Source organism: Stegodyphus dumicola, chromosome 6, assembly GCF_044657685.1.
Source record: "Stegodyphus dumicola isolate Sdum_Otavi_A_Nest chromosome 6, ASM4465768v1".
In the NCBI taxonomy this organism is placed as follows: domain Eukaryota; kingdom Metazoa; phylum Arthropoda; class Arachnida; order Araneae; family Eresidae; genus Stegodyphus; species Stegodyphus dumicola.
In genome coordinates, this window is record NC_140773.1 from 18,454,574 (window position 1) to 18,477,988 (window position 23,415).

Genomic DNA, 23,415 nt, shown 5'->3' on the forward strand with positions numbered 1-23,415 from the left:
GTACGGTGTGGAAGCAACCGAAAATATTTAATCATTCTTTGTGGTAAAACGTGAACTCTGAATCTCCGCTGCCTTGCTGCTTCCATGGCTGTAAACAAATAACTGACAATTTTCACGTTCTTTTAAAAGCTCGCCAAAACGAACGTCTTTAATAGAATTCTAACTACTTTTGTCAAAGGGGTAATATACTACATAATCTATACAGGATAAAGTATACAACTGGTCTTCGTACAGAGATAAGTAACAGTCACGCAAGCGCTTCATCTATTGACAAAGGCAGTTAGTAAAAGTTTTTCAGGAATATATTCTGCATTTCAGCGGAAGTTCGGACATTCTTCGTTTCCTGGATGATATTAAATATTTATTTAATCATATTTATCAAGATTAATATTGTTGCTGGGTCCTTTAATTATTTGAAGATTATTCTTATATTTTTTCCAAGAATTTCACTATATTTTCTTCGGATTTTAGCCTGAGAAATTTTAGGATTATGTCGTGACCTTCGTCTGCCTTGTGATCTTTTCGTTGATCGCCCTTCGGATGCACCTTCATCGCCTGAGAAGTTCACTGAATATTTTATCCGAAACCATAAGATCACATAATGATTTAAAACCTTTTACATTTCAAACTGACAATAATATTCAAAATTTGCACTTAACCTTGACGCAAACTGTACAAAGTTCTCAGATGACAACTTTTGCGTAGAACGAAAATGATTTAAACACTCTTGAGGGGTTGGCTGAAATTCCTTTAAAATCATGGACTTTAGTTTATCGTAATTATTCCTTCACATATACCTCTCTTCCGATTTCCATGAGAGCAGCCAAGCATCACATCCAAGAGACTTTCATGTCACAATGGCAAGAAAGATGGGAACAAGGAGGTACCGGAAGATACACCTTCGCAATCTTCCCGAACGTCAGGCTGTCAAGAGTTTACTCGAACCACTACACGGTTCAGGCCCTTTCCAATCATGGAAGGTTCCCCCAATATTTAGAGAGGTTTCTACATTTACATGTCAAGTGCAGTTGTGGATCACCCGCCAGCACAGCAGATGCCGTCCATTACATCACTTGATGCCCACTCACCAAGTCGCTTAGATCTCCAGCCAACACCGCCCTACTCCAAAGTAAAGGTCTCAGAGGTTACCTAACGGATTTCTACGGTCTCCAGGAAGTAAGACAGATTGTCAGCTTCGTCAATGACAACAAGACCATCATACAAGTCATACCAGGTTAAAACCTGACGATATGTAAAAGGCAGCATGCCTTATATAAGTATGTTAATAACTCACTTTTTCATATATATATTCAAATTACTAATCAAACTTGTTTTCACTAATATAACTATTCAATGTAAGTTGGAAAAACCAACATCAAATTGTATTTATAAATGTAATTTGCTTTGTAATTAATTAATAACGAATGTAGTGCCCAATGAGAGGCGAGGCAGGCTAAGAATAAATATTATTATTATTCACATATACCATTAAATTAGTGACCTTCTCTCTCAAAATATTTAATAGGATTTCAGATTTTAAATCTTCAGGTACTTGTTTTGTCCTAAATGCCTTTCAATTGAGTGGAAAAAGAGATTAAAGGATTCTGCTTTAGTAGGTACAGATATTGTTAATGTTTTTATACTTTTAATTAAATTTTCCACATTTCGATTTGAGTTGTCCATCTCAACATTTGGATTTTGTAGCAAGTCTTTTCTAGTGTTAGCTAAAGCTAATTCTGCCTCTAACTGAGAAAGTTTTATTTTCTCTAACTTTAATCTAATTTCGTTTTCTGATTTTTGTTTCTCGATTTGCATTTTCTTTTCCTCTAGAATGTTATCAATAACATTTTGCACAAATTCAGCATCATTTACATAAACTTCTGAACTTTCTATTAAAGTTTTCAAAGTAACAATTTTCGCCCCGCTCGGAATTACTAATCCCAACTCCTCCGCCACGAGCGTCAACTCGTCTTTTTTTTTGATGACTTAAGCGACTTCAGACTCATCTTAATTCAAAGATAAATACAACAACCCTGAATTGACAACTAGAACACAATAAGCACAAAAACGAACATAACAAACTCAACACGGACACTATTAACTCAAATTATCAAGTAGGAACACCTCAATACACAACACAGTGAATCTTTACATTATGGTAACTTGGCGATTTTTTGGCGAAAATTTGGCGGTTTTTTTTTTTTTTTTTTAACTCAAAATTTTTTTTCAACAATCTGCTAGCCGAATTACGCTTATACTAGAACTTTTATGGAACAAAAATGCTTAATCATGACGACGATTAGGTGTGAAATTGGGAGAAAGTGCAGAATCGCAAACTGCTTGCCGCGTTTTTCAGAATTGCACATACATGGTATCCATGTACACGTCGACCTATTTTCACTTAAAAAAACACCCCGGAATTGCACAAAAAATGGCATTGCGCACACTCTTGACTTTATCTATGTGCACATCGACCTATTTTCACTTAAAAAGTCAAAGAAAATTGACAAAATTCCAATTCCTTTTACTCTTGTAAAAAGCGCCAAACGAATAAGTGGGCGATTCTGCATTTTAGCAGCGAAATTGCTTCTAAGTGCTTATTAGCTAAAATCCCCATTGGAATTTTCCGGAAAATGTCCCATTACATGTCTCATGATCTCTCATTTCTCTGACACAAAATAATCTGTGATTCAAACTGTGTACTTCTCAGATTATTGCTAAAGTCCTAGCTAGTAAACTTTATCGCCTTACCAAAATGTCGCCAAACTACATGTTACCATATTCTAAAGATTAGCCCACAACACTAATAAACAGAATTTAACACTAAACTTTATTACAACAAACCGAAATAACTACTGACCACACAAGGGAACCATTATCTTCACTGTCGATTCCTGCGCAACACATATTCCCATATCACCACATTATTTTTTCTTACAAAATTTGATGATACACATTATTACTACCATATTTTCACTTTACTCCACTTCCTGACACAAAAAATGTTATGTTCACCTCTTTGTGGAATGGGGTGGAAATCAAAACTTTACACAATAAATATCATATTTTTTTTTACTCTTGCTCCAACGTACAAACTGGAAACACAACTTACTTATATCTTTAGAACACAATTACAATAAAAATAATCGCGTGTTGCCACATCTCTGAAACACAATCACAAAAAACTGCATTCATTTAAAAGTAGAAATAAATTATTTTTAGCTTTATACGAATAGCAGGAGCGCGTTCTTTCGGCGAGCAATGGATGGCGTAATAGTCGATATTACCCGGAGAGTGAAGGGATTGCGCGTATGGTGTGGCCAGCATATTCGCCCGACCTTAATCCAATTGAAAATCTTTGGGATATTCTCGGCCGTGCTGTAGCTTCACGTTTCCCACCTGCAGCCACTCTTATTGAGCTGGAAACTGCTCTACAAGAAGAATGGCGATTGCTTAATTCTGCGGTGGTTGGTCACCTAATTGAAAGCATGAATTCTGCGGTGGTTGGTCACCTAATTGAAAACATGAATTCTGCGGTGGTTGGTCACCTAATTGAAAGCATGATCACAAGGTGTAAACTTTGTATACAGATGAGGGGGATCACATACCCTCTTAATGTCCTTTTTTTCATTTTATGCTATTTATTTTCACTTTATACATAATTCTGTTTAAGTCTCCAGTATGTCATTATCTAATAACTTTCAAAAATTTAATATTGTTTTTATTTCTGTATATAATTATTGATTTTATTTTATGCATAAATATATATGCTACTTGCCTGCCGAATGTTTTGTCAGTCAAAGCAGTATTTGATGATTTCTTTTGCATTTTGCACCTTCGTGCTTAAAGTTTGGAAGTGAGTGTATATAAGCATTGTGTATATTGTTTGTACAAATGCAAGAAATCTACTAATATTCTACAGTGTGTCTGCATGTTTTATGTATGTTTTATATGCGCATTTTACATGTTATCTATATGTGTCTTTAAATGTGTAAGTGTATAATATATATTAGCTTAAATATGTTGGGCTATAAGTATATGTTTTACTTGTATAAGTGTGGGCAAACAAATATCTAATTTCTATTATTCTATAATGTGTTTACATGTGTTATATATGTTATATATGTACTCTTATATATGTTTTACACGTGTTTTTATGTGCCTTTATATGTGCAAGTATAAGCGTTTGTATATGCTGTAATTTGTATCTAACAAACCAAGATGTAACAAATCATACGCCTATCGATCAAAACTAATGTATTCTTAAGACGCCCCTGTATGGCCATGCACAATTACGTAAAACTCTTCAATAAAATCACGAGATGTCCTCACGAGGCTCCAGGGAGTTGCTGCCACTAGATAGGGGAGGACGCGGGACATATGCCTGTTTACCTCTGTTAAACACCAGGCGTCCTCGTCCTTTGTCACCTGTCACCTGTAATCCAGCGCGTGATGAGTTTTAAGAGAAAGCTACGCCGAAATGTAATGCTACAGGAGCACACGCATTTAATAAATATATATGTCATAATTGTACCCTTTTGCTTTCCAGAAACCTCGAGAAAATACCAGAATGATCTCGTGCCTGATTAAAATGCTTGCAAAAATCAGAGGAAAATATCTCAATTCAGTTGCTTACTTAGTTCTTGTTGTTGATTGTAGCAAATTCGCGGTGAGATCAGATTAGCTTCCTCTTCTTTGAACTGTGTTCTATTTAAAGTTTTAGTAGTTTAAAATATATTTACTGTGAGATATTGTGATATTGTACGAATATCTCTGAGGAAATATCAGCATTTTGTTTTATTTCTTGCGATAAGAATAAATTTTATTAACCTTTTATCGACTTAGGCATTCAATCCATTACGAACCCGTCCACACGCAAGAATATAAAGAACAACACTTCCAAGAAATAAAAACGAAGAATTTTTTTGAAGGCAAGCAGGAAAGGTAAGTGAAACGGTTAACAGAAATTGAGAAATTTGCGAACTGAATTACGCTTGGCAGAAAACGGAAAAAGAGCTCCAAACTGCATTTTCGAATTACTCCAAAATTTTCTCACTGAATTTTACAAAATTTAATTTTAGGCATGATTTGAGTCTTCGAATCGAAGCAGAAAAAAAGTTGGCATGTCATTTTAGTAAAAGACGATTTTGTGTCAAAATACACATGTTAGAACAAAGCTGTGCATAAGTCCAACATATATACAAACTCCCGCTTTAAAGACATGTAGAAGACAAGTTGAATTTCGTCACTCGGCCATATAAAATGGGAGATATAGAACTGTCCACATTTTTATTTTTTTTTTAATTTATTTTTTCTAACTCAGTGTACATTAGCTAATATTGTAAAAGTATTCGTAAACTCTGAAAGGAATGTTATTTTCATTATGTTAGAAAATGAGAGATTTAAAATTGTTTCGTTTCTCTTTAACTGTAAGTGTTATACAGGATGTCCCATAAATATTGCGATAAACTTCTAAGGAAGATAGGACACATCATAAGGATTAAGAATTGCATAGGAACCCCTGCCCAGAAACGTTAGTGTACACCGCCAGGGGTAGAGTACAGGATTGTACAGGAGAGTGCTAGTGGAAAGTGAGGATTGCCTCATTCGAGCGGTAGGCACCATACGAAGAGCATGGGACCCTATACGAACGGAGAGCTTGTGTACATGTCGTTCAAACATGTTGGAGCGTCTGCTCATTTTGGACTGGATGTTCGTGGCCATTTGAACAGACCATTCCCGCATCGATGGATTGGGCGTAATGGAACGGTTCCCTGGTCTCACGCTCAGCGGATGTATTGAGCCTTGATATCTTTTACTGGGGCGCCATCAAAAGTGTCGTGTATGACGATCCTGTTGTATCTGAAATGGATATCGTGGCATGACTCGCCCGTGCAGCTGCTACAATCAAAGAAATTTCCGGTGTGAGGCATGTTTGACGATTAATGGTGCAACCTTTGGGCATATGTTGTTACATTCAAGCTGTCATACACCATTTGTATTCATGTTTAATAAATGTTTCAAATTAATCACTCTCTTGTTTCCTTTCCCATCTTCTACATATGCTACCACTCTGCTACCACTTACCCCTGACATTTCCGAGCATGGGTTCCCATGCAATTCATAATCCTTATAATATGCTCTACCACTCCCAGAAGTTAGTCGTAACATTTACGAGACACCCTGTATATTAAAGGAACAATACCGTAATTTAGTTTCATATATGCATACTCAATAATTATTGAGGCATAAAATTCTTTTAAAAAGTTACTGTTATTTCTAAATACAAAGAAGGAAAATATTTTCCTTGCTTGAATCTACTAAGTTAATTTCTTTCTTAAAACTCAAAAAAGTAAGATAAAACTCCCGTTAATATATATTTATTATTAGATATATTACGATAACCAAAGGCTTTCATGAATAAGAGTTTTTAATCCCTCCTCAGTAACGTAACCGCAGTAGCAAAAAATGAAAAAACGATTTTTTTGGGGGAAAGACGAAGAAAATGTGTTAATAATATGAAATATTATCTGGCCAGTGGTCGGTTACCTATTTTCAGAATAAAGGTTATTCTTTTAAAGAACTCAAATTTCCATAATTTGGCATGTTGGGTTACATTTCATGCAACTGAGATTGCTATTTAAAAAAATATACTGATTTCTTTTTGTTATTTCAAAAAATTTACTGATTTCTTTTATCTAAATTTTAAATAATTGAACTCAATTCACACTCTTACAGAAGTTGTATTTAATTTTTACTTTTTAATAATTGTATAAGACAGAGCTTATTTGATGTTGTACACTATAACAGACAGATATTCTAAATACTGTGATGGTATTTAGAATTACAGTTAGATAATTTCTCAATTTTCAGTTTCAATAGAAAATATTTGATATATGTTAAAGTGCCATGAGTGTTTAAATTGAAAAAAAAACATATTTAAATAAATGATTTTGTTTTGTTTTTGGAATGTTTTTTGTAAATGCCGGACTAATCATAGATTATCCATTAAAAGTGTTATCCGGGAGTGAAACCTTCTGATCAGTCGGATAAATCAGGCTAGATAACACTATTACACTTAATAAAATAAGAAATTATAACGAGATTAAAGAATTTCCGTTATAAATATATTTTACTATAAAAATTATAATTAATATATATTAATTAATAACTTCAAGAAAGCCGTTTCATACATATTCATTAATGTGTTTGGATGGGAAAAAAAATAGGCTTTATGAAAGTTTATATTTAATTAAATAAGAGAATGCATTTGCATTACAATTCTTTTGCGTATAATCAGTGTTGAAAGAAACAAAATTATGCAATGAGAGTGTAATAAAGAGAGAAAAACTGCATAATGAGTATCATTAATTTCCGCATATACAAAAGTTAAAAAAAAGTAAATGAAAGCTAACTACATCCAACCAGTTTCTATATTTCATTCTATCGCCTTCTTCAACCATCTTCTTTAGAACATTGCGAGCAGTTTCAGAATGTGTTTGAGAGGCAGTCTCTTGATAGGAAAAGTGAATGAATATGCTTACAAGGTCGCGCACTTTTAACAGCAGAGAAAAAAAAATCTCTCTCTCATGATGTTAGAAGCTCAAAAGAGAGTTTTATTCAGCGAGTTTATTTGTTACAGCTGGCAGGGAAAATTGTGAAAGGGAAGAGGATATAACTGATTATCAGCAGCTATAAAAACATTAATAAAACGCCTGGGCCATTTTTCCGCAACTATGATCACACCTTCAGTGACTTTTCTGAATTTTAAACTAAGCTTAGCTGCACTAACAAGACATTTTACCGCGTGGTACTATTCGTGACTTATAAGCAAATGAATTAAACTATTATTTACGTCTGAAGATCCTAATTGTGTATTCATCAGATTTAGTGTGGAAACCTTCCGAAACTGAAACACAATGGAATTTGAAGATTTACTGCTAGATGTCGGAGATTACGGGAAATACCAAAAGCATTTGATTTTAATTTTCTTAGTCCCTGCAGCTTCCTTACTTCCATGGTTTACCATGGACATTATGTTCATGGTATCAGTCCCTGATCACTGGTGTTATGTTCCAGAAATAGCTTCGTCTAATTTAAGCATTTCTGCTCAAAGATCTCTAATTAGTCCTCCGGGCGATCCATGTTGTCTTATGTATGATATAAATTACACGGACTTTTTGTCTAATGGAATCTACACTGTGCCTAATGATACAGCTACAAAACCATGTATTCAAGGTTGGCAATATGATAAAACCGACTACGAATCAACAGTTGCTACAGAGGTAAGTTGATTTTGAATTAGATTCTGCTTGAAATCAACACTATAAGATTTGAAAGCTAAGATATTTGCACACGCAATTCGTTTCTAAGAGAAATATATTGGAAAAAATTTACTTCTGTAACAATTCAAATAAATTAATCTCTACGTCGGTTAAACCAGTAACGTTAGGAGCAAAAGCTTTACCCTGTCGTAGGTGCTATATAAAAGGGACCGTGTACAAAATTTGCATGTATTATTTTAAACTGAAGGTGTGGATTGCATTTTCATTTCAAGCTGTTTGTTACGCCACTGAAAAAAAAATGCTGAGTTATTCTCTCATACGATAAGGCAACCCTCTATAAATAATCTTAAAAAAATGTATTCTTTCGTTCCAGTAATTTTATTCCATTTATTTTTATTTCATTAAATATTTTGATGCAATTCATTTTAATTAAACTTATTATTAATTCAAAGGGGCTTATTTAAAGTATTAATTACTAATTAAGGTATTAAATATATTTCTTAGCACTCGGTTCTGTAATTTCAGTGTCCTTGTGCTATTTCAAAATGCTCGTTTTTCTTTTAATTGTTTAATAATGTATTGTTTATTAATTGGCATGCGTAAATTACTCTCGAATTGTTTGAGACTAAAATTTGTATTACGATAAAGTACAAAAAAACAAATTTTGTTCTCTACTATCCTTTAATGAATAAGCAGTAATTTCGATAATTGTGCAACCAATGTATTTTTGGAGGCAGAAATACATTAGCAAAAATACATTTAAATTTTTATTAAGTTCATAAGATCGAAATTATTTTTAAAGAAAACTAAGAATCATTTAATAAGGCGAAATGTTTAAAGAATTTTTTTATCAAAATTAAAAAAGCAAATCTTTAGTACGTTTATAAATTGACCTAATATATTTAAATTAATATTAATTAACCTAAACAGAGGTTTTTTAATATTAGCATTTTTCTTAAGCATTATTTTAAAGCAAAGAAGAAAATGCTGCAAGAAGAATAATATTAATTTGTATTTTTTACCTAAGAATCTTACTTTTCTTCATAACAGAAGTATACTGAAAACTTAAAATGATTATATACGGCATTTAATGTATGTGAAACTAACTTTATGAAATATTACAGGCATGGAAATAATTTTGATAATTAATGAAGTCTCAGTTGGTCTTATTAATTAATCTTATTAGTCAGCTAGAATTTTGTTTACATTATTTATTCTAAGGTTTTTAAAATACAGAGAGGCAGAAATTTTGAATTTTAATTCGTTAATTAAGACAAATATTTTATGAAAGATATTCCTCCTTTAATTGCATTTACTGTCTCTCAAGTAACAACATATATACAAAATCCCTTATTCTAAAGTTATAGTTTTACCTAATTTTCAATACTATGGTGTCTTTAATAAGGACACATATTACATCCTTTAATAAAATTGAGGCCCACCAGCGGCCGACCGGTAAAGTCGCTGAACACTGGTAGTTCGGTCCGAGGTTCGAATCCCGCGAACGGGCTGGCTGCATGGGCGTTTTCGTAGTTTTCCCCATGTGTAACATGTATACGAGCCAGTTTTCCTTAGAAAGTCCTCCACGAAAGGCATCCCTCCCCTTAGGCAGATAGCCCTCGTGTGCTTTGCCATAGTTAAATACACCTAAAAAACACCTTAATAAAATTGAAATAATTTATTTTGAAAAAATTACAAATTTTAAAATTTCAGTCATAATAAGATGCGTTGTTCTGAATGCAAATGCCCAAAGAGTGAAGCACTATATAGTAAAACAAGTCTTCTCTAAGTGGAGATATTGGTTGGAGCTAAATAAGGTATACAAAATATTATTTAATACTTTTCAATCAAATATAGCTGAAAAATATTAAAATAATAACTGAAGTGTATATTTGGAAGAGGAATATGTCACAACAATAGCAAAATATTTTTAACACATAAAAATGGGAGTGATATTTGTAAACTATAAATACTTCAGTATCAATTCACATCGATTAACAACTCTTCAGCTATTTCTTAAGTTCATTTAAAAGTAAATTTATCTTGCTGTGTATCTATCTCAACTCTATTGTGTCATGTAACTATGCATGGTAGATTATTTGTGGCGCTTTTAATCCACTATTTTTGCTAAGCTGGATTGGATATGAGAGTTTTTCTCCTGCAAATTCTTAAATCTGAGCCTTTGGATAACGGAAAGCTATTCAAAATACTCTTTTCATGCCGAATTTTACAGCAAATAGTGAGTGATTAAAATATTGAAGAAAGAAATGTTAACAACAAAGCTTCCCATTATTTCAATAAAGATAGCTTGGCCAATAAAGCGGATTTATATTTAGAATAACTAACTGTTCTGCTTCCTAACAAAAACAAGAATCCGTATTTAAAATATATACAATGAAATTTACTTTTTATTCCGCAGTTTATGCATATATATATCTCTCTCAGATAAGAACTCCACAAAATACATCCCTCAAGAATTCCAAGTCCCACCCACTACCATAAATTACTTCACCCAAGTCTTACCGACTGATATTATTCAAAGCCCCTTCTGCCGCTAAGAATTTTCGGACACCCTACACTTCTGAGTCAGACACGAAGAGAACACTTTGCCAACTCCCCCACTAGAAAGAATGTAAGTTACTTAATACCTTTTCTGGCCTTTATATCTTCATGTACATTCACTGATCTTATTTATATTATTTTCTATATTATTTTTATATTATTTTTATATTTTCTTTGATTTGTTTTTACAAAGTTTGCATTATTTATCTTTTTTATAATCTTCTATGTTTATTTCAACTTTACTTTGAATTCGATTTCATAATGACAATTTCCAATGTTTAATTTCTACAAATAATATAGTAATCAAATGCATAAAGATGAAAGTGTCGGGGACGGTTACTCGAGTTTTACAGGATTTCTCTACAGTAATTGATTTTTACTCCAAATTGAATTGACTAAAATGCTTCATGAGAATAAGTTCTTTGAGTATCAGCATTGGTTCATAATTCCTACCATTCGCGGAAATTTTTGGCCTGACTATAATTGCCGGTTTGGCTTTAACTTATAACTCGAGTAAAGACGAAACACTTTCGTATTTACGTATTTTTATCAATTATTGTTCATTGAACGGGAGTTGGTTTGTACCCCTTGAAAAGTCAACTAATTTCCGATCAATGACAATGATTACATGTTTTAATTTTTCCTTTTACAATTGAAATATTATTCTTCGTGAGGATTTAACTCTAGTCCCCGTTAAAACATTATTAACATTTTGCTTTCAAATTACCTCAAAACATCTTAACTTACCAGTATGGATGCACACTTTTAAAATAATTCTACTTTAATTAAACTTAGGAGATAATATAATCAATTAATCAATACTGTTTAGGAAATAAATTATTATTAACTAACTTTGCAGCAATTACGCAAGTAATAATAACTTGTATTCGCACTAAATGGATTTAAGATCAGACAACATTACAACATTATATATATATATTAGTTATATTGTAGAGTCATTAGGTTATTTTGAAACAGGAGCCATGAAAAATGTGCAGTACTCTTGTGGGGACTCGAAACCTGGACCTCTCGAATACGCGTCGAGTATGCTTCCAGTTAGTTACATATCGAAGGCATAAACAAATGAGGAAAAAATACCTTATAATGTTACAATTTATTCAGGTTTCGCTTGGTCTCTTTTCTCAACGCAAAGCTATTAAAATCCGTAGTGAAATAATTAAGTAATTGGTTTAAAACGTTCAATAACCCTGATTTTTCTTTACCAGAGTTATCTTGACCTGAGTTAAAATAACACGCCGAATAACGATTATTGAAGAAATTAAAGCTACATTCATAAATTTGCAGGATTAAATATAGAACCTCCGAAGTTAGTCCTGCAAATTTTTGAATATTACCCTGATTCTTGTTGCTTTAACCTACAAACGACATATAAAGAATTTATTCCTTCACCACATGACCTGCTAGAACTCAGAAGTTCCGACAATAGAATCCTAGCGAGGGCATTACTAATGCACTAAATGGATTTAAGTTCATACAACATTTAATATATATATATATATATATATATATATATATATGTATATATACATGTCTCTTGTTTCCGGTTCTAGAAAGTCAAAATCCCTGTACTCATGATTATTAACTTTCAAATAATTTGTTAACGCTTGATTAAAAATTTGATGTGTACACCACATGACTTCCTTGTACGGAATATTAAATTATACGCATTTTTTCTTGAATTTTACTTAAACTTGTTATATTGAATTAAACCTACTTCGCCGACAGCGCATAAACCACAATAGAATAAATGCATTCTTTAAAATTCACTTTGTTTACCATAGCGACATATATTTCATTCATATTATAACTCAGAATGCACAAAATGTATACCATTTAAAGAATTATCTAATCATTGCCACATGTTCTATTCAAATATTATAATAAAGCTAGAACTATGTATAAAAGAAATTAAGCAAACAAAACAGAAACGAAACACTTTTTCACAGACGATTGAGTATTTCTCATTTAATTAATTCAGTTCTCACTTCGCGAGAATGCAAAAATACATAAAAACTCAAAATATCTATATTAAAAATTACGAAGTAAATCTCAAACGCTTATTTCCTCGAAAAAATTCCAGAAAGAATTAAGCATGATTTAATTGGCAATAATAAATGAAGGTGTTATCTTTGTTGTTGCGAAGCCAAGGTTCTCTAGATTGACGACAAATCCACTAGTCTGCTGTTTCAGATGTAAACAATCAATGGCCGCCATCAAAAACAGGCTTAGCGGCAATTAAACAACTTTAAAATTGCTGATAATTCTAAAACTATTGCACACAGATTTACTAAAGGCATAAAATCCTTAACCGGAAGATAAAAACAACATAATTCAATCATTTTTAAAGCAAAAAATGTACAATTTACAAACATATAAGAGTAAAGAAACTGAGATCACTGAGCCGGCTAATAGAGTGGATATATATATAAATATATTTACTTACGTCTGAAGCGGCCGATTGCAACCAAAATACAAGGTGCACATCTGCATGTTATAGCAGTCCTTTATACAAAATCTGAACTTTCTGAGGCTACTCGTTTTTGAGTTATGCGAGATACGTACGTACGCACGTATATACGTTCGTAGCGCCAAGAAAAATTCTATTCATAATTAATTTTAAAGCAGTGTTATAATTTTTTTGAAGGAAAAGAGTATTTTATTCTGTCGTTACGTACAGATATCACGCAAAAACATCGTTAAATTGCATTCGATAGCGGTCAAAATGGATATTTTCGTTGAAATATGCTGCCTGAAACTTTTCGCGATTACAATACTTCCTTTTTACTTCGTACAAGGAAGTAAAAATGAAATATTATAGCAATTTAAAAGTTCCTTAAGTGCAGGTAAGCCTAATTAATTTTGTCGTTTCGGACATGTTTGTTTACATTCGAAACTTGGCAGAATAGCGGATTTTACGCTAATTTAAAAAACTAAGCTTTGCAACAAGAAAGATAAAGCCTTCTTTTGTTATTGCGAATTAAATCATGCTTAATCCATTCTGGAATTTATTCGAGGAAATAGGTGTTTAAAATTTACTTCGAAATATTTAATATATATGTTTAGAGTTTTTATGCATTTATGCCTTGTCGCAAAGTGAGAACTGAATGAATTGAATGAGAAATACTGAATCGTCTGTGAAAATCTGTTTCTTTATTGTGTTGTTTGCTTAATTTCTTTGATTAATCGTTTACGATTTATTATAGTATTTGAATAGAACATGTGACAACGATTAGATAATTCTTTAAATGATATAAATGTTGTGCATTCTGAGTTACAATCTGGGCGAAATGTAGCGTTGTTAAGTAAACCTAGCGCCAGAGTGTGACAAAAATAGTGAATTTTAAAGCGTGCATTTGTTCTATTGTGGTTTTTGCGATATCGACGAAGTATATTTAATTCAATATAATAAGTTTAAATGAAGTGCAAGAAAATGCGTATAATTTAATATTCCGTACAGGGAATTCATGTCGTGTACAGATCAGATTTTTTATTTTGTAATAGAGAGATTAAAAGGAATGAAAACAAAAGTTAGGATTTCTACGCTAGTTGATAGAAGCTGTTTTTAAAACCTTTTATTCAATTCATATTAATATATTTTTATTCTTCTTCTTCATAATTAGTGGGATCTAGTATGCGGTGATTATCATTATACAAAATTCATCCAAACAATGTTTAGTGTGGGAAGCATTCTTGGAACCCCAATGTATGGAGCTTTATCTGATAGGTAAGACTTTAATAATAATGATTCATATATGTGAAAATATCATTATTTATAAAAACAAATATTTTTTCTCTGACTGACATGTAATGTATATGTTACTAGAAAAGTGAGGAACAAAGCACTGTATACACTATGCCCACAAAAGCCCTTATGCCCTCTGTATTTACCTTGATCGTAGCTATGAATGAGCCTCTAAACACATATTTATTTTCGATGGCGTAAATATTTCCTGCTTTGGTATTTTTGAATTTAATATGCAAGAGTTATTAAATTCTGATACGATATAAATTGAACGAGATCTTTAATTTAAAAGTTAAGGACTATATTCGGCAGCCGTAAAAGAATTTTAAAGCGAAATGTTTGCAACTGTATGCAGCTAAAAACTATACACAGGAGTGTTTCTTTGCACGATTTTTAAAGTCATTTAATTCATGTTTATAATGTAAAAACATGAGCAAAGTATTAAAAATGTGAAACTCATTTTGAACGATTTTGTATTCATTTAATTGATGTTTATAACGTAAAAACAAACATGTTAAAACAGGAACAGTGTTCAAAAAGAGAAACTCTTTTTGAAGGATTTTGGAGTCTTTAATTGATGTTTATAATCCATTAATGTTCGATGATTTCCGTGATAGGAGCGCTTTTCTTAGTAATTTTTTAAGAGTACCCATATCCACTCCTGTTTCATTACATTATTCGCCGTGGGTTCACGCTTACAAAAAGCTCTTTTCAAGAGATAAAACGCCCAGCAGTAGGTAAAACATTACAAGGCTTCGCAAGAATACGTTGAAAAGGCGTAGGAAATACCTTTATCTTTCTTTTTTCAATGAATGCAGTGGTGCTTTTTAAAGAATGACATATTGATTTGCCTTGATGAAATTTTACTCTTTGAAAGTCATTGGGACAAAGAAATGGAATTTCTCTCGTAAATATCGGGCGTAAATTTTCCTCTTATTAGAACGTTAAGTTGATTTTAGCTTTTTTTTTTTTTTTTTTTTTAAACTCTTGATATTTTTGATTTCCTGTTCAGGAGAATCCTGCGACAATCATAAACGTTTTACTGAAACGTTCTTTACACTGACAATCTAGGTTTGTTCGTTTTCGATAGCAAAGAGTTCTTTGTTTGGCTGTTATTTAAACTCATGCTTCATCAAGATTCACAATGGACTTTGATTTATTTTCTACTAAATAATGAACATACCAGGTTGTATAAATTGTTCTACGTAGAGCCACATTTTTCGGCAAAAGCTGGAGAACATTATATTTATTTAGCTTTTTTAAGTTGTAAATCTTGGTATATTATTTTACTTATTGCTGCTACAGACGTATTTATAGATTTTGCAATTGATTTCTGCATCGGTGGGTTTCTCTTATTACGATTATTTGACTTTGAATCATTAGAAATAGTACGTACCTTTTTCGAATATTAGCTTAGCGACTTCTTTCCATATAGAAGTACGAGTAATGACTGACGTTTTTTCTCTTTCTGATAAGGAATGTTGCTTATTTTGCACTTATTTCATACCATGCATTTCACAAGGTTTTTTGAATTATGGAATAGAGAAATTTTTAAATGAAAAATAAAATTAAAGTAGCGGATGATGTTTCTCACTTCCGATAATAAGTTTGTTAAAATAAAATTTATGTTGGCAGGCATTTTTATTCCAAAATATTTGCTTTTTTTAAAATACTGTATTGAAAATTCTACTCAAAATCAGTAAACACGCTCTGTATATATGTAGTAGGTTGGAAGATAATCATTGTAACAATTAGGAGAGCTTTTATTCAATAGATAGATTAATGACTTGTCGTAATAACTTGGAAATCGTTAATGGTGCAGTAGATCGATAAAGAAGCGGAGACCTGAAGAACTAGCCAAATTAAATTATTTTCTTTTTATGTATGGTTTTCATGCATTTTTCATTAATTCAGTATAAATGACATGGGCACAATAGCGCCTTCTTCTTAAATATGTTTTAAATCAGTAACAATAGACTTGTGAAAAATATCTCTGAATATAGCCAGTACCAGCGGCAAGTTCAGTGCAAAGCGGAGTGAAAAGTGGCGTGTGAAGAGAAGAGACCAAAACGTTTCGGATCCAGTTGAAATATTTAATCTCATTGCTATAATATCTCTGCATTGCAGCGTTATGTTAGATGGCTTGAAACGAATTAATTTTGAAATGGCGCAGTTAAGACTGATATATTATAGATAGTTACTATACTGGGGACAAAACAAGCAAGTACCCAAATTAAAAAGAAGTATAAAAGAGATTAAAAATAAATAAATAAAAACAAAATCTGAAATGTTTCAGGTTTTAAATTACGTCCAAAGGGGCATTTTTTTAATATTTTGTGTGTTACCTTTATTTATTAAATATCATGTTCTTCCACTTACACCATGCCCACCAGCGGCCGAGTGGTAAAGTCGCTGAACACTGGTAGTCCCGAATCCCGCGAACGGGCTGGCTGCATTAGTGTTTTCGTAGTTTTCCCCATGTGTAACGTGTATACGAACCAGTTCCCCTTAGAAAATCCTCCACGAAGGCATTCTTCCTTTAGGCAGATAGCCCTCGAGGCCTTGCCATAATCACACACTCCACTTACACCATATAATTTAGTTCAAGAACAGTATAGGAAAATAAGTTTAAAATGAGGTTATCTTTAGAATTTCCGATACACAGTCTCGCGCGCTGGAGATAAAAATGTTTCTTCTGCACAAAGTTGCAAATGCTCGCTTTTAAATCCTTGAGTTTGTTAATCAAAAATTCGTTAACTTTTACAAAAATATTTAATCGATCATAAAACAATTTCTAAATTTCAAATTTGTGCTCCCAAATGCCTATACTCGCAGAAGGTTTACGTTATTCAAAATTCAATGGCTCTAGGTACGGTAGTTTTATCACAATGCAGGAAATATGCATACATATATGCAGATTCTTCATTATTTAATATCTTTAAATATAATACAGGGCGATAGTATTCGGTGGCAACAGTTTGAAAAGTAAAACAACGCTTGTAGTGAATCAGCGAAAAATGCCACAACGTAATTCCTCCTGGCCAAATTGCCCCTTTGGACTAATTAGAAGTTTGGTGTTTATATGCAATAGAAATAATAATAATATTTATGTATATTATTGTCATATATATATTTCAAAACGGAGATTTCCTTCACAGAATTATAAAACATTCATGTCTTAGAAAAAGTGGCAGGCTTTAGAACTGCCACATAAACAAACTCGTAAGATTTACATAAATTGATAATTAAAAAGACATAAATTAATAATAAAAATATTTCTAGTCTAATTAATTTTTTATAAAGTAATAAAACTTCATAAAAATATTAATAACATATCTTTGGACCTTTGAAAATTTATAAATTACATGTGTGAAAATTGTTTCATCCACTACACTGAATTAAATCAGTGAGGCAGAAGCCTTCGTAAAAACGTTTACGCTGGACATCCAGTTAATCGCTCCCTGTAGATGTCTGATGAAAAACTGTATATGACATTACTAGTTTACCTTACATCTTAGTAGTTTGAAGTGATCATTCTACATAATTGCCTTCTGAGCATTGATATTCCGTCCCGGTTTAGATTCCTACAGAATAGGCTGGCTGCCTCAAACATTCGTGGTTTTCTAGATGTATTACGTATATACAAATCCGTTTTTAGATCTCCTCTTCAAAGGCATCCATTCTAAGGCAAATATACGGTTTCTTCCATACGCATTGTGAATACTAGCCAGTTTTCCTTCGAAAACCTGCCTAAGGGATTCCCCTTAGGCAGACTGCCCTCGCATGCTCTCCGACAAACGCAACATACAACAAACCTAACCAAGCAAAAACAATCTTAAACCAACCCTATTCGTTCCATGTTTTCGCCCACCAGTGGCCGAGTGGTAAAGTCGCTGAAAACTCGTAGTTCGGTTCGTTTGGAAGTGACTGGCTGGGGCTTTTCGTAGCTTTAGAGAGTGCAATTTATCAAAGAGCCAGATTCCCTTAGAAAATTGAACTTTGTTGCGTTAATTAATAATAACCTGCATTTTGAGGCAAATTTATGCATGGAGTTTCTTTTCGATGGGCAATATTTATTGCATAAAACATTTGCTGTTACTTTGAATCTCATAACAACAGCAAGCCTCCAGAGCCGTAAAGCCGTTGAAAACTGGTAGTTTAATCCCGACGCAAAGGTAGGCCGCATGGGCGTTTTCGTGGCTTTTTCCATGTTTAATATTGCATGCAAGCCCGTTCCCTTAGAAAGTCCTCCAAGAAGGCATCCCTCTCCTTAGACACATAGCCCTCGAGTTGTCCTAATTGAATAAACCAAACCTAAAACCATAACAGTAATATCTACCGTTTCCAAATTTCATGTTTATTGCTATGTTTACCATATATATATATATATATATATATATATATATATATATTATCATTAAAGTTTACGCTTCTTTAGATTCCTGTTCTTTTAAATATAATGAAAGAGGGCGGCCGAGCGGTAGAAGCCGTTGAACACTGGTAGCTCGGTCCGGGTTTCGAGTCCCGGCGAACGGGCTGGCTGCATGGGCGTTTCCGCGGTTTTCCCCATGTGTATAGTGGATACGATCCAGTTTCCCTTAAAAGGACCTCCACAGGGAATCCCTCCCTTTCCGTGTACGCCCGCCAGGGGCCGAGCGGTAAAAGTCGCTGAACACTGGTAGTTCGGTGCGAGGTTCGAATCCCACGAACGGGCTGGCTGCATGGGCGTTTTCGTGGTTTCCCCATGTGTAACGTGTATACGAGCCAGTTTGCCTTAGAATGTCCTCCACGAAGGCATCCCTCCCCTTAGGCAGATAGCCCTAGCGTGCCCTAGTACTACCCCCTTTTCCGTGTAGTGTCCAAGTGCAAAGCACGTAATAAGCAAAAAAAAAAAAAAAAAAAAAAAAAATCAAAGAGGGGCGAGATGAAAACTGTAATAGTTAAAGAATAACTATTTTTATTAATAGTTGGCAACATTCTAATGATGTCACTAGTAGCTTTAAATGCACTTTTTATTAATATATAACAGGCGGTATCTTTTTTTCTCCAGGATTGGTCGGAAAATTACTTTTTTCATAACTATTATCGTAACAGCTGTGTCTGCCATAGGTTCTGTTTTGATGAAACACTTCACAGCCTTCATAGTCCTTAAAACTATTAATGGAAGCCTCATGCCTTCTGTGTATCAGCTACCATATATAATAGGTAAGTATGTATTTTAAAATAAGGAAAGGTACATATTATTCTATGTAGCATTTACATACACTTTAAAAACAAAAATGGAATCAAAAATATATTTAAGAGTAACGTTGCAGTAGTCGCATTTAGTATAAAAATAACCAATTTGAAATTTTCAAGTCTATTTTTAATACCAGGTTTACACAGCCAGGGTTAGTCTGTTAGAAAAGTGCACTATTTTTCCACTACAAAATCCTTTTGAAGAACTACGGAAGTTAGGAAATAATGTTGCACTATAATTATTAAGTCTATATTCAAGCTTAAAAATTTGATCGCCGATGGAAAGACGAATTAGTTATTTCAGCAAGGGAACCTTATTAATTTCCATAGTAATCTGTAGAGTTTGCTTATAAAGCTATTAAGGTTTCTGGTGGGCTGAAAATGTTGGGGTTGAATTTTTTCTATTTTATTACTGAAATTGCCGTGCTACTTTCCTACGTATTAGTGGCAGTTTTAAAACTAGCTAAAATGGACTCAATAATTATTAATACATTTTTTTAAGGAACAGGCCGATAAATAAAGAAATGGCTAAGTAGTTAAAGAAATTATGATCATTATGATGTGGAAAGATTTAAAATAGAAAAGATTTAAAGCAGCGTTTCTCCGTCTGTGGTTCAGGAATAATAAGCGTTAATTGAAGTGTGCCCTGATGGTCCTCCTAGATTTCCACAAAAGACAAAACTTCAAAATCATATCTGCGTGCATAACTAAGAATTTAAGAATTCGGAAATTACATGCGGTTTACATCTGTCCCCCCCCCCAGTGCTGACACTTTAAGCAGCTTATTACCGGTTATCTTACTTATGAGTAATTTTCAGAAGAGAGCACGATATAAGAAATTAATCAGATCGCCATCGGCAGAGTCAAGGCGAAATTAGAGACTGAGGAGACTGAAGAATCTCTAGACCTAGAAGACTGAAAGATCTGGATGTATTTTTGAAGAAGGTTTTAAAACTGAAATCAGACCACTCCCTCCTGAATATTCCTACAGAACTATTGAAACCAATAAGTCCTATCCACTTAGGATGTATTAGAACTGAATGTTATTTGATGTGTGCTTAAAAAAGTCATCATCAATTGATGGTGAGCTAAACGCAGCTGCCACTCAAGGTATCCAAAGAATAATTGGCTTCACATATATAACTGATGGATCGAAAAAGTTCGAGTTGGTGTGTAGAGCTGTTTGCATTCTATTATTCTCTTAGTACATTCCGGTATGGCTCATTTTCTTATAACTGGTAATGAATGGCTGATAAACTAGCTGAAAAGAGAACTGAAATTTTGAAAATGAAGAAGTAAATGTTGGGGGTCATTACATTTGTGAAAAGAAAAGTAAAAAATGCTGTAAGAAAAAAATTAAACTACTTGAAGAAATTAAGAATAAGAACTGGAGGAACACGATTAGTAATATCCTAGACTCTCACAGATGCAACGCATCTACTGCATTTCGTTTGGAGACCGTGGACGTGATTGTTTCGTTAAACATCTGCACCGCATTGGTATATGTGGTAGTCCTTTGTGCATTTTGTGCAATCAGAATTTTGAGATGAATAGGTATCATTTGCTAAAATGTTCCTCCTTGAAGGAAGAAAACCTATACAATCAATAGAGAACTAAAGATTTGATACCCAGGGACTAATTGTTTCCCCCATTTACCAGTTTCGATGGAGTTATTGTTATTGTAATGAAGTTAACTACTGTTTTGTCTTTTTGTAATTTTGTTCATGCTCCAATCACATGCATCTTTGATGCTTGTAGGCTGATAGGGTACAATTAAGTGAAATTGCAATAGAAAAATATTACCCATGAGCGTAACACTGTAGCCTAAACAACAGAAGAAGAACTTGAAGAACTATGACTATTATGCTTCTAATCAGTATATAATAATAACATACTTGAGCAGCTACGCAAGAATCGGCACACTCATTCATCCCATTAATGTGAAAACCAATATTTATTTCATGGTTAGCTAATAAGGTAAAGATTATCCAAATTCTCATAACGTTGAATTATTAAAAACAAATATACATTTTCTTTTATCAGCTTAATTATTTTAAAATGATATAAAAGTAAATGAATTTTAATTAACTACATTTTAAAAATTATTTATACTCTTAGCAGTATACTTTGATACTTTTGATATGCCTGTTTCAGCAGGAATTATATCTCGCTATTACAGGCACCTCATATAACCCTGGTTAGAGGAGACATAACATACAGTGCTTCGCAGGAACACCTTGACAAGGGACTGCAGGAAGATTGTGTAGATGTGGCCCAGGCCAGTGTAAATGAAAATATCATACTTTGAAACTTCAAAATTGGCTGAAAGAAGTTAATATTATTTACGGGGGATTCTGATAAATATGGGTTGCATAGGGCCTTAAATTGATACCAATTTCTAGGAGCTCGTGCTTAAAATTCTCTGAATAATTTACCTCCGCATTGGTGATGGCTTTCTTGAAAAAATTATTATTTAATTTATTGATTAATAACGCCAGACTTTGGAGCTTAAGGTCTCTGTGTAGTTGTTCTTTGCGAACGAACCAGTGGGCTACTGTGTTTCTTTGTAAGTAGTTGTTTTGGGAAACCTGCAATTTATTTAATACGGAGGGGGGAACAGAGTACCATGCAGGGAAGGCATATGTAAGGATGGGTCTTAATATTGATGTGTAAATGTCCTTCTTGCGAACAAGATCCAGTGGTGAGGAGGCGTCAAGAAAGTTTCGGAGCTTCCTAGAAACTCCTATGGCTTTCTCGATGGTCATGGAAATGTGAGGACCCTATGTAAGCGAGCCGTTAAAACGAACTCCCAAGTATGTAGCCTCTCTGACTTTGGGTACTGTTTCATTAAAGAGGGTCAGATCTGCTTCAGTGTTTTTTCTTCTGCGCCGTCCTATCAGTAATAATTTGGATTTTGTGGCATTAACGGACGTCCTCCATTTGCGACACCATTCCTCTATCTCGTGTGTGTAGTTTTGTATTCTGATCATGGCATGTCGTGGATTAAGTGAACTAGTAAGAATGGAGGTGTCATCCGCGTAGCAGGCAGTGATGCAGTTTGTATTTTCAATCATAGGGAAGTCCTTCTTAGAAGTCTTAGCAGTTTATGTTAAATCATTGCTTTTAAGGCGACAAGTATAAGGGTGAGCGAGTATATATGCAACTGTGCATGATAACATTCCGATCTAACAATTGTTCAAAATCTCCCTGTTTTACTAAAATAGATAATTAATTTTATTATAAATACAGATTTTTAAGTACCCATTGAAATATTATATATTTTTATGCTTGAACAATTTCTTGAGCATTGTCTAAACTGATACGTATTTTAAAAATTCAAGTTTTAGCAATCGTAACTGTAATTCTTTCTTTCAGTTTTGGAAATTGTGGCACCCGAGGTGAGAACTCAAATGAATGGCATCACAAATATTGCGTGGACAGTAGGTCTTTGTTTTTTGCCTTTAATCGCTTATTTAGCCCGAAGCTGGGTTACGCTGGGACTTATCACTTCATCAGTAACTCTCGTGTATTTATTTTATTGGAAGTAAGTCTAATTATGGTTTCTTT

The 23,415-nt window shown here is 33.3% G+C and overlaps 1 protein-coding gene across 1 annotated transcript in view; it reads left to right on the plus strand.

Annotated features, from left to right (window-relative positions):
* Positions 1-7,655: 7,655 nt before the first annotated feature.
* The window catches only part of LOC118196143 (organic cation transporter protein-like), a 34,570-nt gene continuing 18,810 nt past the window's right edge, over positions 7,656-23,415 (plus strand). The window contains exons 1-4 of the mRNA XM_085818156.1: positions 7,656-8,285; positions 14,489-14,592; positions 19,661-19,815; positions 23,224-23,392. Coding sequence (XP_085674282.1) covers positions 7,920-8,285; positions 14,489-14,592; positions 19,661-19,815; positions 23,224-23,392 — 794 coding nt within the window. The 5' untranslated portion in view covers positions 7,656-7,919. The remainder of the gene's footprint in view (positions 8,286-14,488; positions 14,593-19,660; positions 19,816-23,223; positions 23,393-23,415) is intronic.